General features: G+C 40.4%; 1 protein-coding gene across 2 annotated transcripts; it reads left to right on the top strand.

Annotated features, from left to right (window-relative positions):
* Positions 1-368: 368 nt before the first annotated feature.
* per3 (period circadian clock 3) lies at positions 369-17,462 on the top strand. 2 transcript variants are annotated; one of them, XM_055026597.1, is made up of 22 exons: positions 369-521; positions 5,520-5,943; positions 6,452-6,609; positions 6,701-6,819; positions 7,802-8,000; positions 9,141-9,192; positions 9,716-9,861; positions 10,029-10,107; positions 10,201-10,307; positions 10,592-10,748; positions 10,839-10,947; positions 11,073-11,201; positions 11,315-11,423; positions 12,060-12,171; positions 12,255-12,394; positions 12,480-12,644; positions 12,882-13,133; positions 13,759-14,582; positions 14,671-14,863; positions 15,084-15,270; positions 15,976-16,126; positions 16,212-17,462. In XM_055026597.1, the coding sequence occupies exons 2-22, from the start codon at positions 5,648-5,650 to the stop codon at positions 16,347-16,349; spliced, it is 3,822 nt and encodes a 1,273-aa protein (XP_054882572.1). In that variant the 5' UTR covers positions 369-521; positions 5,520-5,647; the 3' UTR covers positions 16,350-17,462. The 2 variants fall into 2 exon arrangements, with proteins under 2 accessions (XP_054882572.1, XP_054882565.1); XM_055026590.1 differs by having other exon boundaries at positions 6,449-6,609.
* The last annotated feature ends 416 nt before the right edge of the window (positions 17,463-17,878 follow it).

Genomic DNA, 17,878 nt, shown 5'->3' with positions numbered 1-17,878 from the left:
GCACTCCGCCAATGAGCTTTCAGGATTATGTTAAATTTAAAATAATTCATAGAATTTCATATACACATAGAATAATATACACAAAAAGACACTCCATCGGGAAAGTACTGAGATGTGCACAAGACTATTCATTCAGTTGCAGAGGCGTGAGTGTGGCTGTTCAGGGTGAATCAAAAATGCTTGCGCAGTCGGCTCTGGCTTGTTGTTTCCCTGTTGTGTAACATGGAGATACACGTGCACCGACCGCGAGTTTCTGGCAAGCCTAGGTGTGGGGCACGCCCACACGTCCAATTAAACAACAGCTTCAAATTCTGCCTGTCCAATCACCACCGACAGGGCGGGGCTACTCTACGCCGGGCTCACGTTGCACATTTGTGTCAAACGGTTTGTGCTGGATGACGTTATAAGACGCGTAAGAGGAAAACAACGAAAAAATATTCACTTTATACTGGACGGACAATCAATTTTGTGGACGCCCAAGTTTTGGATATTAAACCTAAGATTCACGCTGATCTCAAAAGGTAAATGTTTCTCAAAATAAATGTAATTTGATATGGAGTTCTGGAGTTAGCTAGAACTGGGAAGGCTAGCTGTCCACTTCACCCCAAGAGCAGCAAGTGAATGTAAACAAAAGTAATGTAATCGTTACTATTAGTACATGATGCTAAGACAGTGGTGTAATAACGTGACATACAAGTTTAAGTGGGTATTTAACGTTGAAGACAGTTTGTAAAAGCAATCGTTACTTGTTTGTATTGCTAGGATTGTAGCCGTGTAACATGCTGCTAACCAGTCGCGCTGCGTTTGGTAGCAGTCAAAAATCAGCCGATAGAGTGAAATTGCATTTCAGTTACGACATGCAAATCCTAAGCAATACTAGTTGAGCGTGAGGCTATGTGTGCAGCATTTGCTTATAAAGCTACATATTAAGGTTACGTTATTGAAATTTTCTGGAAACATTTTAACTCTAGTTTGTCGTATGTCTTATAACGTAGACACAGGGGAGATTATGCACGTCACTTTAGACAAACGACATTAAATTACGGATAGGTGGTTTATGTTCTTTGGTTTTCTTTCTGCACGTATCAAGAAGTGACAGAAGTGTGGTGATTATGGACGCTATCGGGGTCAGTGGGTTCTACCTGGGAGGGGCGAGGGAAACCTCGAACCTGTGTTGTGGTCCTTTGTAGGTTGTTGTGATTTATTATCTATTTCCTGGTACAACTCAGAGGTGCGATTTGGGTTAGAGATTTGCACAATTTCTATAATAACTTCATGTGAAGTTTTAAAGTTATTGTTTGCAGTGAGAGTATAAATCAAGAACATTTTATTTGAAACTTATGTTGTAAATTAAATCATCAGAATATTTTCCCAAATTGTACCAACTCGGGATCATAAATGTGACCCTCCTGATTTAGCTTTTTTCCTCTTGATTGTTTTAAAAAAGGATGCATTTTTACAGTAATCTACCTCTAACTTGATTTTATCCAGGTTTCATCAGATTTTTCCCTAAAAGTAAAAATAGTTTAATTAATTTTGCCTTTTCACTATTTCAAACTGTATTATTTTCATTTAGCTCCTTTAACTGTTTTCATAATTAATGATAGACACATTCATACTGACTGGACCTGGACCCTTTATGTAATTACAACAAGTATGCTCACATGTCGCACAAAGTTTGTCACCACATAGGTCCATTTGATATTTTTCCTTTTTCTTTTTATTGGATTTGATTAATAAATGATCACTAAATTGACAACCAACAGTTGGTACTGTGACTTCATCATCAAATGTAGGTATTTACCCTGTCAGAGTTGCGTCGTTATAGGAAGTTGTCTTTTATTGTAAGAGAACATTTACTCATCGTGATTCATTTTTTGAATAAAGTGTACATCAAGTCATGTTTCTCACATATCTGTATAAAGTATAGTGTAAGGCAGACATTTTGCTGCTAGAAATTGAAGGCTAAAGGTTTCGGCTTGCGTAATAGTCAATGTGGCCAACTCAAATACATTAACATGCATGTTTGTGTCACGTTACTTCAGATTCCTGTTTGACCTGTCATGTCATGGTTTTTCCAAAAGCTGTTTAGTGCAATCTTAGATTTTGTGTTGTGATGCATAATTTCTGACATTATTTGAACATTTCTTACTGTAGAATTTCTATTTATTTATTTCTTATGTTCCTCTAAAAAAAAATTTTTGTCTTTGATGCTATTGGTCTTAGCCTTAGATGGTATGCTTTAAATTAGAGCTGTTTTAGGAGAATTAGATTTTTGTTAGAGACTGCAGGAAATCTAAATGGATTTGACTGAAGTGGATATGTAGAAATAATATTTTATCAGTCATATTAAGTGCTAATCTTGGGATTTTCTCTGAATATTGAAATAATTAGCAATGATTATTTATGGGTTAGTCAAAAAAACTTTACATCAGTGGGTTGTGAATGTAGATAGTTTTGGGATGAATCATTTAATCCTAAGTTTAAATCACTGAAGGTGCACACATAAAGACGAAGGATTTGACCATCTTGTTATAAGGCACCACCAGAAAACTACTCTGCCACCTCAAACCAACACTCTGAGGATGTTGCGCTACAAGAATATCATGAAGGCAGATGACAAACAGTGCGAATTTGTGCAAAGAAATTATGTCATAACAAAATAAAAATAAACCCTATATAACACCCTTTCCATTTCAAACCTCCACCTTTTAGGTCAGAGAACATTCATAAAGTACTACCTGTTTATCTGGCCAGTTTTCTGAAGTAGATTTCTCTCCTTGAATTGATTTGTCCCTAGTTCTGGTTGTGGAAACAACAGGGAGAAAACTGACCCTAGAAAACCTGGTTTCTGAAAAGATGTCTGCAGTATAAACACACGTATTAGTTTATGCTTTAAATTTTGCAATCAAATCACTCTGTACAGCGTCTGTTTGACAATGTAAACTGTTGCAGAAATTTGAATGGACAAGCCTACAAAGTAGGGATGCACCGATATGAAAATTTGGGCTGATATCAAGATTCAATATTGATGCCGTTTCGGCATCTTTGGAAAGAAAATGACTTGAAACAAATGGCAACAAGATGTAAAATATTGGTTGTTAACTTCAGCCTGGTTTTATTTACCAGACCGAAACCAATATGTTACAAAAATGTCAGCTGATACTGATATTGGTGCCAATATATTATGCATTACTAAACAAAGTACTGTTGTGTCTAATTTGTTTTGAAGAATAGAATTAAAACTACTGACCAGTTCTGCTACATAAAGTCATCATTCTGCATGGAGATAAATTACCTTAACACAATAACAGGTAGCATTTTAGCTGCATCTCTTATCTGCTCTTTATTAGAACATCTTTTGATATTTTTATTTCCTTCTGTTCTCAACCATTTTTATTAGCATAACTGTTTTTTGCAGGCTTTTGGTTAAAATATAATTTTAGGTCAGAAAAGTGTATTATAAATGTAATTTTTAAGCAGTGTACATGGAGATAGTAAGCTGAGCTAAAATGAAAAGGGACTGTAGAGTTTTGTTTTGTTTTTTTGTAACAAGACATGATATTTTCATCTACTTTCATCTTCCACCTCTATATTTTATGTAACTGCTGTTATACTTGTCTCAGCAAGCTAAATGTGCAATGTGTTAAGCTTTAGTGACATCATTCTTTAGAAAATCTTTGACTATTGGAAAATTGTTTTATAAGGTAAATCATTTAATCCACCATCTAATCTTCCACAAACAGCAAAAGTCTTGCAGCTCAACCTACCTGTTTTCACAGGCAGCTCTAAGTTAATCATGCGTAGCATTGACAAAAAAAGTCACCTTAGCACATTCATTAACTACAGTCTTACTAGAAGGTATTCCGTTCATTGCATATACCTGAGTATTTATACCTGTGACTAAATGTGTTGAAATGGATTTGGCAGTATCCCTACAAGCTTCTCCTATTCGCTGCACATCCTCTCAAGCCCACTCAGGTTGGATAGGCAGAATCAGCAGAAAACCGTTGTTAGGTTTTTTCCAGAGATGTTGTGTCTCGGCTCCATCATTGCTACCCAAGGGCATTTGCAAACTGCTCCTGAAGTTAGTCTTTTGTTACGTTGGCTATTTGCCATATTTACAACAAAATAACTAACATCTATGAATCTTTGAGTGAGTAGCAGCTGCAATACTAAAATGAAGCTCTGATTGGTAGAGTTTTGTTTTCTTCTCTAATGCACTGTGTGCAGACTGTAACTCAAATCACTTCGAAAAAGTTTTCACCCTAGAAAAAAGTGAGAGGCGTGAATGTTTCAAGTGCAACTGTATGTGAGAGTACCTAACCAACATCTTATAGCTGAATCGAAGCTACCTAAAAATAGAATCCACCTTGTTTTTGTCCTGCAGGATTAAGGCCAAGTCAGATGATCATATGTTTACAGCGGTGATTGTGTTCGCATACATGTCTGTTGCTTTAATTAATGTGTGACTGAAGACTTTTATCGGATGTTTTATTTGTATACAACAAGGTCTACATCTCTGCAACTGAACTGCTGGGTTTGACGTGATGTAATAATTTAATACTGAAAATAATTTGTAATTGTAGTTACACAACCGAGTATCACACTGTTGCTGTTATGATGACTGACAATGTTCAAGTGTAAATGGATGCATATGGGAGTGAGTCAGACAACAGCAAGTTGGTGAGATAATCAGACACAGCAGTAATATTAGATAAGGAGGCAGACTACATCTGTCCTTGCTTGCAAAATAGAAATATTATTCTGAACATAGTGCAAAACATACATTTTTGACATTGATTTTTGCAAAGGCTGTGCAAGCAAAATTAGCTTTTTTTCTTGCTTTGATTTAAGCATTTAAAACATTAAATGAAAAAAAGTTAATTATTGGTAAATTTTTCTGTTGATGATCATTCAACAGCAGGTATATTTTTCTATGTTATTGTTGAATCATTAATGCTGATTGTAGCTGAGGCAATATTAGTGATTTAGATGTTCTGGATTTTTGGTGACTTTCTTATGGTGAAGGTTCTCCACCTCTCCCTTTCTCCATGTAATTGTTCTCACTCTACTTCACTGTAGTACCAATGTCCCAAAACTGGCTTGGTAACCCTTTTCAGACTCTGATGTAATAAATTACACTCGATGTGTTGCTGTTGTTGTCTGTTAGATTACATCATAATGTCAGACAGTTTCTATATGGGCAATTTTTTTTTGATGGGTATGAGTAGTTCAATGTTACCAAAAATTTGGTTAATTATAGTTTAAGAACAGATGCACCTATGTATTGACAAAGGACTGAGTTGGTTTGGACAGTTTCTTCTTTTTTTTTTGCTATAGTGAAGGAAATCCTCAATAAAAACAAGTTATTGTATGTATTGTACTTGGGCAAAGTCCATAAATATTAAAATAAGTAAATGGTTTTGTGCAAGTTCTTGTTGTTCCAGGAAGTAAATCTAGACATTTCTTCTGATTATGTATCTTACAGTTGATCTATACGTTCTGTTTTCTTACAGTGCTCGATACACAACATCATATCCTTCACTCGGCATTCTCCTGAGTTATCGTCAATTTATTGTCACCACATGGAACCTCTTCCCCCTAAACATATGAAGACACTTCGTCGCAACTTTAACCGGACAATATGCTGTTGATGTATGACCAGAGTGCGGTGATGTCAGGAGGGGATGGGGGTCAAGGCGGAGAGGAGCCAGCATTGCCATTGGGCCCAGCAGAGGGTGACGGAGCAGACGGGGGCACATCTGGGTGTCAGGATGGGGAACTGCAGCTGCAGGATCTCTCGGCAGAGGGACAAGGAGCTTTAACAGGAGACGTGGGGCAGGAAGACGAGGAGATGACCAGCACCTCCAATGATCTTTCTTCGTCAACCAATGAAAGCCCAGGGAGCGGCAGAGGATGTCCCTCACCATCGACCAAGAGGTAAATTACTTACTTTTCTTCTGTGCTGAACTTTTGGCTTCAAATTAAAGAACACCTTGGGGTCAGGAGAATATCTAACCATTTAAAACAAGGGCTGAATTTGTATTAGTTTTACTTTGAGGTCAAAGAAAACCAAAGTAGTTTTTTAATAGAAACACAAATATTTGCTTATTTTTGTAAATCAAGCTTTAGAAACACTAAGTAACTCAGTAGATGTATACTGTAGTTTTACCAGCAAAGCTACTTTTCCCCAATTAAACCCAACAAAGCAAAACACATGAATAACATTGTGCAAGAAACAGTTTTTGTTTAGATGCCATCATTGAAAGAAGGCATCCATGCATTCAACTCATCTGATACTTTCAGAGAAATCAGGCCCTGTCTTTGAGTTTGAAAACAAACATCCTTCCTGACGTCTATTTAGTTGTTGGCCTTTTGATCGTTTAATCTGACATGTTACCTTTGGTTTGTAGTAGTAGGGTTCTTGTAATCATTTTTTTTGAAGCAGCGAGTCGGCTGTCAGGGGACAAGGCCACGCCCACAGAGAAGTGGTGAGCACAGTGGCTGAGATGAAAAAGAGGCTTCCATCTGACAAACGGAGCCACAGCAAACCCAGCACTTTGGAGGCCTTAAACTACGCCCTCAACTGTGTCAAGCAAGTACAAGGTAAACCCTGCTAATCAGGCATATATTTTCCCGGAGAGTCATGATGAACTGTAAAACTTTTCTATTTTAAACTGTGCGTTATCATCTGTAGCCAACAGTGAGTACTACAAACTGCTGATGCAGAATGGACAAGACCAGAGAAAAGATGCCACTGTTTGCACCTTGGAAGAGCTGGAGAGGGTCACCTCTGAGCACAACCTGAAAAACACGGTATGTGCTCACATTTGCATGTAGAGACGTCACTCATTGTGTTTTTCACAGTAAAGATGTTCAAAGCCATTTTCCTACCAATCATTTGTATTGTTTTACATTGATTGTGTGCTCCGGGATTCTGGACAACATCACTCTTAAACTAACATGCCTGCATTAATGTACCTATGTTCCACAGCTGAGTGGTTGTTCAGCAGTGAGTCGGGAAAGTGTTCAGATTGTTGAAGTTTTTCTGTATGTATTTTTCAAGGATTTCAGGTGATGAACCAGCACAAAGTCGTGCACAACAGGGAGGTAAAGTCATGCGGGTCGGATGCCAGAGATGATAGGAAAATAAATAGAGCTAAATGCAGGGTCAACTTAAAGAAACTGTGATGAGTTGTAAAAGACTCAGGACTGGGTCAAAGGTTTACCTACCAACAAGTGTAAACACATAGTCAGTACTACGGTAGAATGATTTAGAGCAAAACATGTCAGATAATAATCTAGAAGCAAATCTAAAAGAGAATTGGTGGGACAGCTGGAAAATTGGTGTTCAGTCGACTTCTATCCAGTCTGGGCGTGTACCTAAAGCAGGATGAAAACTGTGATCTACAAATGTTCAAAATTGAGACTTAAACCAAAAGTATAAAATGAGCAAACGGTGGTTTCACAACTATGGATGCAAGTCTGACTACAAATGCATTTTTTAGTTACTTATTCATAAAAATACACTATCTTCTTTCCCTGTCACAACTATGATCTTTCATATTTCTTTAGCTTTATTTGTCTTCCCATCAGCCCCACAGAATAATGCTGCCACCACCATGCTGTGCACTACTTTATGGTGGTCTGTCTTACAGAGTTCCAATCAAACAAACCAAATTTTCTGGTTGTGATGAGATGAAATTAAGATTAGTCCAGGGACTTTCTATACTTGTGTATCTGCTTGGTTCAGGTGTTTGTTTGATTCATGTCGTTGCTCATCCCTGCGTTGGTACAGGATTCCTTCGTGATGGTGTTTACTCTCTCAAGTGGCTGCGTGTTGTACACGTCGGAGCAGGCTCCCAGCTTACTGTGCTGCAAGAGGAAGTACCTGGAGTCTGCAAAGTTTGTCGAGCTGCTCTTCCACCAAGACGTCAACGTCTTCTACTCGCACACGGCACAGCCTCACCTGCCACCGTGGAGCAACTCGCACTCTGGTAGGTTTTTGAGACATTTTCATCTTGCAGTCTTTCTCTATTCTGTATTTAATTTTGACTTATATTAACAATTACTGTTCTGGCTACTCCATGGTTGACTTGATCATTTTTAGGCGACACTGCAGTTTTTTTGTCTGAAGAAAGATTTTTATGTTGTTTATGAATATGCGATATGAAACAATATATGTTTGATGATGAAACATTTTTTCTTTTTTTTCTTAAGAGCATTCTAGAGAAAAATTTAATTTAATTATCTATCAGCATTTTCAACAAAGGATGTTGGCACTTGGAGGCACAGGAAAGATGAATAAATCTGGAACTCAGTGATTGCTAAACAAACTGAGGTTTAATGCACAAAATGGCAGCTTTTTCTAAAGATTTATGGGCAGATTAAATTAGTGTTCTTAATAGAAAAGACAGATGGACTTCTCTGGGATAAGTAATGGAGAGAAGCCCCAGTAGGTTAAAGGGTTTACGTATGTGGTAGCAGTTTCTAGAACACATTGCAGCAGCACAGGAAGCCAGCAAAGCCATCAACCATTACTGAGTAATGACCTCGACCCCTTACTCACATGACTCAAATCCTATTAGGAGCTCAGAGGCATTACTTAAATGTTGCTTTTAGAGGGGAAAAAGCACGAGATGCACCTTTCAGTATATCATGGGACAAGGTTCCTGTTGATTTAGGTACTGTGAAAACATTTGGAAATGTAGAGATAGAGTTAGATATTTGGTATTTAGGTAAACGAAAAAGACGGAAAAATGTCATCCCAACTTTTTCTTTCTGTTTTTTTTATTTACACAGCTCTTGGAGTAATGTAAATATCAGAGCAAACTAATTCTATAAATATTTGTTGTAACCATTTTCTGCCATTTTCAACACCATTAACATTTATGAAATGTTCATATTTATAACCATCTTGGACAGTTTTGTTGAATGCAATAAACTAAAGGAAAGGAGAAAAACACAGCTGCAATGTCTGCAAAATAGAATAAAGCGGCAATAGACAAAGTGTGGAATGTTGACAAGATCACAATCTCTCTGCTTTAGCAAATTATATTTAACATAAAATTTCTATAATGTTTTCTTCAGCATACAAACAAGAATAAACACTTAAGCTTTCCTCTCTGTTTCTACAGCTGGAGTTCTGTTTGACAGTGCACAGGTCAAGTCCTTCTTCTGCAGGATAAGGTCAGTTTTTCCTTTCATACTTATAGTAATATTCAGAATTTGCCTCAGACATTATATCAGCAATGTATGAAAAAGTCATAGTCATGTGTAGAACAACTGTGCTCTTCAAGAACATATTATGTACTTTCAATGCTTGTTTTATGTTGATCCCACCGTTTTTCAATGAAACACAAATTTGATGTTTCCACAGCCTTTGTTTTTGATGTTATTAAAACACAGCTGAGAGCCTTCTTAAATCTATCTTGTTGGGTCATTATATTTCATAAGCCTTTGAGAAGGGGTGAATGTACACCAGCTATAAGGATCGGACTAGTTTCAGGGTCCCACCTTGGAGCTCGGAAGGTGTCACAGCGGTAAAGGCATTCAGTTTATTTGGATTCATATAAGAGGAGGATGTCAGCAAGCGTGATAACTTTTTAATTGTGGCAAGATGTGAAAAATACACTGAGACAGCAACAATATTTGTGGTTTTAACATATTTTTGTGTTTAAAATTAAAAAAAAGAAATTGCATATTGTTTCAGAGGGAGCAAGGATCGCGACGGTGAGATGCGTTACAACCCTTTCAGGATCACACCTTACCTGCTGAAGGTGCAGGGGACAGGGAGCGGGGAGGAGGAGGAGCCCTGCTGCCTGGCGTTAGCCGAACGAATCATCTCTGGTTACGAAGGTGCAGTGAATTATCTTAACACCAAATTCAACAGATCGTATATATTTAATAATAGCATTCACTTGTTTGAATTATTCATGTAGCTGTTCTATTCATAATACCAAAGTTCTGTCCAGGTCAAAGTTTTTGTCATTGTTATTTAGCTTAAATGTTATTTGTTTATGCAGCACCTCGTATTCCTATGGACAAACGTATCTTCACTACGACGCACTCCCCTGGCTGTGTTTTCTTGGAGGTTGATGACAGGTTAGCAGGCACACAGCGATGGGCACAGCCATCATTTTAGGATGGGATGAAACATGGCTAATCATGAGCTAATCTCTTTCTAAATATCCTCAGGGCTGTGCCGTTGCTGGGATACATGCCTCAGGACCTGATTGGCACATCGTTGCTGACTTGTATTCACCCAGAGGATCGTCCCCTCATGCTGTCCATGCACAGGCAAAGTGAGTGCTTAAAGCAGCAATGCAAACTTTCTAACATTCTTTGCATAAAATCAATGTAAAAGCAGTGTGAATATGCACATTTTCCAAGTGTTGTTCAAGTGTTCTTGAAGAAAAGATTAAATTGAACACTGAGGAAAAATCAGCATTATGTTTACATTGCCATATAGCTGTCCCGTCTTTGGAAATTATATGAGTTGAAATTTGACAGAGGTTTTTCTCACCTGTTAACTGAAATCATGTTTCAGATTTTTTTTGTGTGTGTGTTTTTTCATGCGTTTTTGTAGTATTAAAGTACGCAGGCCAGTCTCCGTTTGAGCACTCTCCAGTGCGTCTGCGCTGTCAGAATGGAGACTACATCACCTTGGACACCAGCTGGTCCAGTTTTATCAACCCTTGGAGCCGCAAGGTGGCCTTCATCATTGGACGGCACAAAGTCAGAACGTAAGCGGTGGCAATAGTTTGTCAGACTTCATTCATCTCATTTAATGTTTCGATAATGAAGATAATGCGGCTGTGCTGATATCATCGTAGGAGTCCTCTGAATGAGGATGTGTTTGCGGCTCGTACAAAGGATTACGTTCCAGTCACTTATGAGGAAATAAAAGACCTTCAAGCCAAGATCTATAAGCTTTTCCTTCAGGTGAATTTACTATGCCATTTATTAAAAATAATCTACTAAACACATTTTTACATGTTAGTTGTACTGAAAGCTACATTTCTGCACCAAAGCTCGTTTGATTTGATGTAATTGCATCTTGTCCACAGCCAGTGCACAACAATGGCTCCAGCGGTTATGGCAGTTTAGGAAGTAACGGCTCCCATGAGCATTACGTCAGCTTCGCTTCTTCAAGCGAGAGCAACGGCAACCTGTGGGAGGACTCAAACCGGGAACCGGTGAGTCGTCACAGACAGTCAACGCACCTGTCGAGTGCTCATCCTCAAAATTAGCTGCAAAGGTGACACATGCTGATACGTATAATATCTGTGTTCTTGTGTACATTTCCCAGATGACCTTGCAGCAAATCTGTGCTGACGTGAACAGATCGAAAAGTTGGGGTCGACACGCGCAGCTCGATTCCGGCCAAAGAAATGCTCCTCCTGGCAGACCGAACATAGGTGAACTGGCCTTAGAAATACTCAATTCAGTGTTGCATAATGTTAAATGTCATGGTTTTGACATACATTTGATTATACATTTTGATTATGCATTGTGAATTCTATTTTGTTTTTTGGGTGAAATTATAATGTGAAGCACAACTTGAATGAATTTAGAAACCAGAAACGGATAGAAATGTGGTCTGTTTATTATTAGGAAGTTTCTCTAATTGGCAGAAAGTCAACATTATACTAACTAACACTTCATGTGTATACCCGGTGATAATATTTACTTGATTGTCACTTGTCAATTGGTGTTTCAATAACAATTTTTTGTAGCCATTTTGTGTTGCTTATGGTCAGTAGATGTTCAGTATAGTTAGAACCATGGCTTTCTGGAAGCCATGATTTTATCTTTTGTGGATTAAAAGACTCCACTATGACTTATTTTCCATGAAATCCTTTGCTTTACAAATTTATTGAAGGAGTTTGTTGTATTTTACACTTTCAATTCAATTAATTATTAAGACATTCATAGTCACGAACATCATATGCAAACCTTCTGCCTGATGTTTTATTCAGCATACAGCCATGAAGCCCATTTTTAATGTGCGGATTATTATTAAAGTCTAAGCGGTGAATCTTCTGTTTGTACAGCGGCTCACCTCCACTCAGCCGCCAAGCCTGAAGTCAGAGGAAATGAAGAAAGCAGGAAGCAAACGCACATTCCCTCCTATCAGCAGATCAACTGTGTGGACAATATCATCAGGTGTGTTTTCACAGACACCGAAGCACTCAGTTTAGCATTGTGTGTTTGGTGTTTTTTGTCACTAAGACTATTTTGTTCTGCAGATACTTGGAGGGCTGTGCGGGTCAAGCCCTGAAGCGAAAGAACGAGTCTCCTTCCTTGGACATGACCTCTTCCTCGTCTTCTACCTCAGAAGAAGAGAAGCCCAAAGGCTCTGTGGATGTGGCTCCAAACGCTCCAGAAGGTAAAAGCAATTATCATTCAAGTCTTTGCATTTGACTGTAACCGACATTCGGGCTCTGTTAACATATTTTCACCTCACTTTCCAGTGGTTGTGTTGGACAGTGAGGTGTCAGTGGGCCCTGCAGCTGCAGCAGTTGTCGGGGCGCCCCTGACAGACCTCACCATGTCCTCTAAGGCCATGAGTGTTGTCTCGGTCACTAGCCAATGTTCGTACAGCAGCACCATCGTCCATGTTCCACAGCCTGAGTCAGGTACACAAACCTACTTGCTTCAGTGAGTCGGCTCGTGGAAACTGCTGAGATTTGCTTATGGATCTTCTTTGTTGATCTGATACTTTATTAAATTGGTTTAAAAAAAAAACTGAATTGTGGCGAGAGGTAAGTTCTGTATGGCACATATTTTTGTGCATTTCATAAAGGTTTGACGAGTCTTTAATGTTTCTACAGAAGAGGAAGGCTAACTCGCTTTTTCCCATTTTTTACTTGCAGAGGCCACTGCGCTGGAGGATGCCCCAATGGGCAGCGAGCCCGCTGACCCTGCGGCGACCCCTGTCCGGCCAACCCTGAGTCCCGCTGCGGAGGAGAGAAGGTTGGTCGGGCTCACCAAGGAGGTGCTGTCAGCTCACACGCAGAAGGAGGAGCAGGAATATGTTGATCGTTTCCGCCATCGCATCCTTCAGAGTCCCTACAGCTCCTATTTGCAGGAGGAAAACGGCTCGATGGCTCACTCTCATCAACCAGGTATGTGCATATTGTTGCTTAAAGTCTGAGCTCGGTCTGGGCTCCTGCTGGAATCCTTTCTGCTCCATAGAAATCTAGAAAAATTTGTCTTTTCAGACATCAACGATTTTTTTTGTTTATCCTTCTATTCATTTGTTTATCCATCTCTTAAAGTCTCTCCATCCATCATTTTCTTTTGTCTGTCTGTCCTCTTGTTTGTTTACCCACTATCTTTCTGTCCATTCATCTTCTGTTTTTCAATCCACCCTTTTCTCCCTAACCCTATCCATCTGCAGTTTACCCAATCCTCTAACAGTTCGGCTGTCCATCAGTCCATTTGTCACTTTTGACCGTCTATTTGTCCATTGTCTATTCATCAGCCCCACAATTTGTCCATCCACCCATCTATCCATATTCACAGACTGATCACTATAGAAGTATTTGCATTGAATTCCTGATCAACTTTTCCATGTTTCCATGTTCTTCAAATACAAAATATGTAGAAATTTTTAAAAATTTGTCTGGGAGTATTTGAAATTATTGACTCTTGATATAAAACTAGGAGCAACTTGGAAATTCAGGTGTAAAGTAAATTCGTTAAGATACAATTATATAACTGTAATTTTGGATATCTCTTTCATCACAGGGGACTATGTGCGTCCAATAAGCGCTGGAGGCTGGAATCGCTCACGAAGAGCCAGACACAAGCGGCCCAAACCTCAGGGCTCCTCAGAGAGCTATGCCTCCCCGACCGGCCCTGCCGTCCCCTTCCCCTTCTCGTCGTGGCCCTCCTCTGAGTCGTCACAGCCTCAGATGGTAGAGACTTACCGCCAAACGTCTCCCAACCCCGTGCCGTTATTTCCCGTTCTGGGGAATCCGGCTGCAGAGCAGCCCCGACCACAACAACCACCCGCAGCAACTCCTGGCATGTTGCAGCCTCCCGAGCAGCTCGGCTACAACTTCAACATCATGCCGCCCGGTCAGGGCCAGCCGGCCCTGCAGCCGCTGCAGATGGAGCCCCTGCAGAACTTTTACAACCCAGTCCCGCTGGTTTCAGCCCAGAGTTTCAACCCGTACATGCCTCCCATCATGGCTGTCATCCTGCCAAACTATCCCAACTTAACTCCGGGCTTTCCCTCCGTTCCCTCAGCTGTACCTCAAGGACCCACCATGATAACAGGCTACGCTCCTGGCGGCGTGCCCTTCCCCCAGCTTCAGCCTCAGCTCCAGGTCCAGACCGGCCCACTCACTCAGATGTCACCGGGCCTTCTTCTTTCCTCGCAGAAGGCCGCGTCCTCCGTTGGGGAGGAAGAGGAGGCGGGCGGGCCTCAGGCCTTGTTTTCCAGCTCTCGCTCCAGCTCTCCTTTACAGCTCAACCTCCTGCAGGAGGAGCTTCCCAGACAGAGCGAGGGGCAGAGCAGCACTGGACTCAACCACCCTGAGAGTCTCCACGAGCAACACACCATCCAGGTCAGCCTGAATTGTATCATCAGCGATAAAAATATTCACTGTAACTTGATTGAAGTGACATTGATATTAAAACTGTTTCTTTCTCAAGGGGGATGCACCAAGTGAGTCTGGCAACCAGGACGCCCAGTCGACATCTAGTGAGCTGCTGGACCTGCTCCTGCAGGAGGACGCCAGGTCAGGAACTGGATCCAATGCTTCAGGATCTGGATCAGGGGAATCTGGAGGTTCGCTGGGATCTGGATCCGGCTCCGGCTCCAATGAGACATCCACCTCACATACTGGTATGAATGACAGCACACTCAATCATCTTTTTAAAGTTTATTTATCAGCGTTTTTGCTACTTTTATCTGTAAATTGTATGCTTATTTCTAAAATGGATAAATATGTGGGGAGTGGAGGGCTCGTAACAGAGAGGCACAAGGCAGCAAAGAAAGCAGCCAAAAGTTTCAGTTATTAGATATGAATAATAACTAGAGTGACGCAAAATATTCTGGCCTCCAGGCAGCAGCCACAGCAGCAAGTACTTTGCCAGCAATGACTCGTCAGACACGTCCCGCAAAGCCCGCAAAAGCCAGGATGCATCGGTGGAGCGGCCGCACAGCTTTGAAACCCAGGTGGAGAGCTCCTTGTGGAGCATGATCCAGCACACGCCTGAGCAGGTCATGATGACCTACCAGATACACACAAGGTAAACATCAGCTATAAACTATAGCCTTTTATATAGTTTATATGTAATATGTGGTTTATAGATGAACTGTTGAGCCTTTGACCTGACTTTAGTCCATTTTAGATTAAAGAGCTATAATTATCAGCATTCAAAATATTTTTCTGCACTTTTTCTCATAATATCGGTTTTATTTGGGGTAAATGTGGCATGCCGTCATGTATGAGAGAGTAAATGCTGTGAAACAGGGTTTAAAAATAGCCAAGACTTGCATTTTTGCTCCATTTTTATTTTTTCTCAAACTTAGAAGTAAACTTTGTATAAGGCTCATGAACGTCTATTGTCACTAAATGCCTTACAAAGTAAGGGTTACATTAAGTCCCACTTGCCTTACGCTTAACCAATGAAAGCTCAGTAGGATTTTATTTTACGTCATAATGACTAGAGATACACCAATCAATCAGTTCTCTGATCCCTGATTGACTTTTATGTGCTTTTTTGATCAAAAAAAAAAAAAATCCTGGCTAAGGTTAGGGGCATGTACTTTGAGGCATAAATTGGACGAATGTAATTAATTTTATGAGAGAAGTACATTTCCTCCCATATATTCATCATTATCCTTAAAGTCAAGACCTCTTAGTCAGCAGTTCAAAGACAAAACAGTTTGGCATTGGCCAGGAAAAGCTGAATCAGTGCGTCTTTAACGCAGTACAATCTTTGTCCTGACAGGGATCAGAATGAAGTGCTGGCAGAAGACAGAGAAAAGCTGCGAGTGCTTCAGCCGCTCCAGCCGTGGTTCAACCAGGAGCAGAAAGAAGAGCTGGCCAAGGTCCATCCTTGGATCAAGCAGCACACCATCCCTCAGGAATTAGACACACAGGTAGCGCAGAGCTCCTAAATCACTGCCATTCCTCTCTGTCTTCACATTGAGTCCATGTGAAATGCGTCCTTCTGTCTCCTCTCAGGGTTGTGTGAGCTGCATCTCTGGGGCCGGCCTGGCCCGCTCCCCTCAGCCAGCGCTCTCAGAGAGTTTGTTGCCTGTGGAGAGACTTCAGCAGGACTCCGTTGATTCTGTGGCTGACACCTTAAACGGCTCACAGTGAACCAGGTGTGTCAGAAACTTCAGAAATACTCTCTGCATCTCTTCTCAGCACTCCAAGGCGACGGATCCTATGGCTTTAATATATCGTTAACACGTTTTGTACAGACGAGGCGAGGCTCAAAAACAGTGGAGGAGAGCATAGAGAGACATGTTACTGGCCTCTTGATGGATTCTACGTCTCTTCTTTTTCTGTTAATCAAGCCCCTGGAGGGATTTGTGTGCTAGTAAAGACTCTATAAACCTTTTCTCAGTAAGCCAGCTGGTGCTCAGTGTATAGAAAAAAAAAAGGTTTGAGCACTTTGTAAAGACCTTCACTACAACCGAAACGACTTTCGGATCAGGAACACGCAGCAAACCTTTCTCCAACGACGCAAAGTCCAGGTTGTACAGATTTCTGAACCTCATCAACATAGCAGTGACCGACCATGACAAACTTCTTTTTACCCGATGGACACAAAGATATGTTTGCTGCTCTTGGTTGTTTATAATGTTCAGATAAAAAAAATAAAATCCTACATGTTGTTATTTTAATCTCATATCCTGTAGCCCGGTTTCTCAATGTCCAGATCATCCTTTTTTTTTGTTCTGTGCAATGCAATGTTGACTCAAGAAACAACAGCCAACCAGTTGATTATTTCAGATGAACATTAGCGCCCGAGCGGATCCTCCTCCTGCTCGGTCATCACCCTCTTCTACCTGTAGTCTCGTTGTGTTGCTGTGAAGAGGCTCCACGCAGCACCAGGTTTTCCACTCGTCTCACTTTTACCAACTAAAGAGGTTTTCCGGTCAGACCGTGTTTCTGTATTTTAAACAGAAACACGTGTGTGTGAGGCAGAAACGGAGAGGAAACTGACCGATTCTGAGACAGTTCCTTTAATAAAATGAGGTTAGTGGGTGCGAATGCGTTGACTGTCTACTTCCTTTGAAACACTTGTCCGACATCATAAGACAGAGAAGGGTTTGTTTCATTTTTGGATCAAAAGTACATGCCAGTACTGTGTATTTGATAGAAAATGTACACAAATACATAATACAAAGTGTATAATAAGCCATTTGTCTTGAATTCAGGGATTGTTTGTGACACAAAAGAATGAATAAATGATCTATGAACTAAGATTCATCTGGGCGTGGCTTCTTTTAATGCTCCGCATGTAGTACAGATTTTATATTTTCTTTTTCTCTGTGTGTGTGTGTGTGTGTGTCCAGATGTATAATATGGAGAAGCTGGTTGCCTATATGTGGCATGGCAGTTTTGCTTTTCAAAACGTTCATATCAAGATGGTGTCATAACTATGTGACTGATCAGTTAGGCTGCTGTGGGCAACTTAAATTAGTTTTTTTTTACATATTCCTTAAAACTACCAGTGGACTGTGTCATGACAGTGTAATATGAGACTCGAAATTTGTGAAAAAATTGAGTTTCCCTGCTTCCTCCCCTGTGATTTTCCAGCCCTACACAGAAATGCACAGCATTCACAAGCAACAAATCGGAGCAAGGAGAGTCTTACCGCTGTCAATCATCCCTGTGTA

Source organism: Poeciliopsis prolifica, unplaced genomic scaffold (assembly GCF_027474105.1).
Source record: "Poeciliopsis prolifica strain line A6 unplaced genomic scaffold, Auburn_PproV2 SCAFFOLD003, whole genome shotgun sequence".
Lineage (NCBI taxonomy): Eukaryota > Metazoa > Chordata > Actinopteri > Cyprinodontiformes > Poeciliidae > Poeciliopsis > Poeciliopsis prolifica.
Note: the sequence above shows the minus strand (reverse complement) of the source record. Positions and strands in the feature narration are given on the sequence as shown.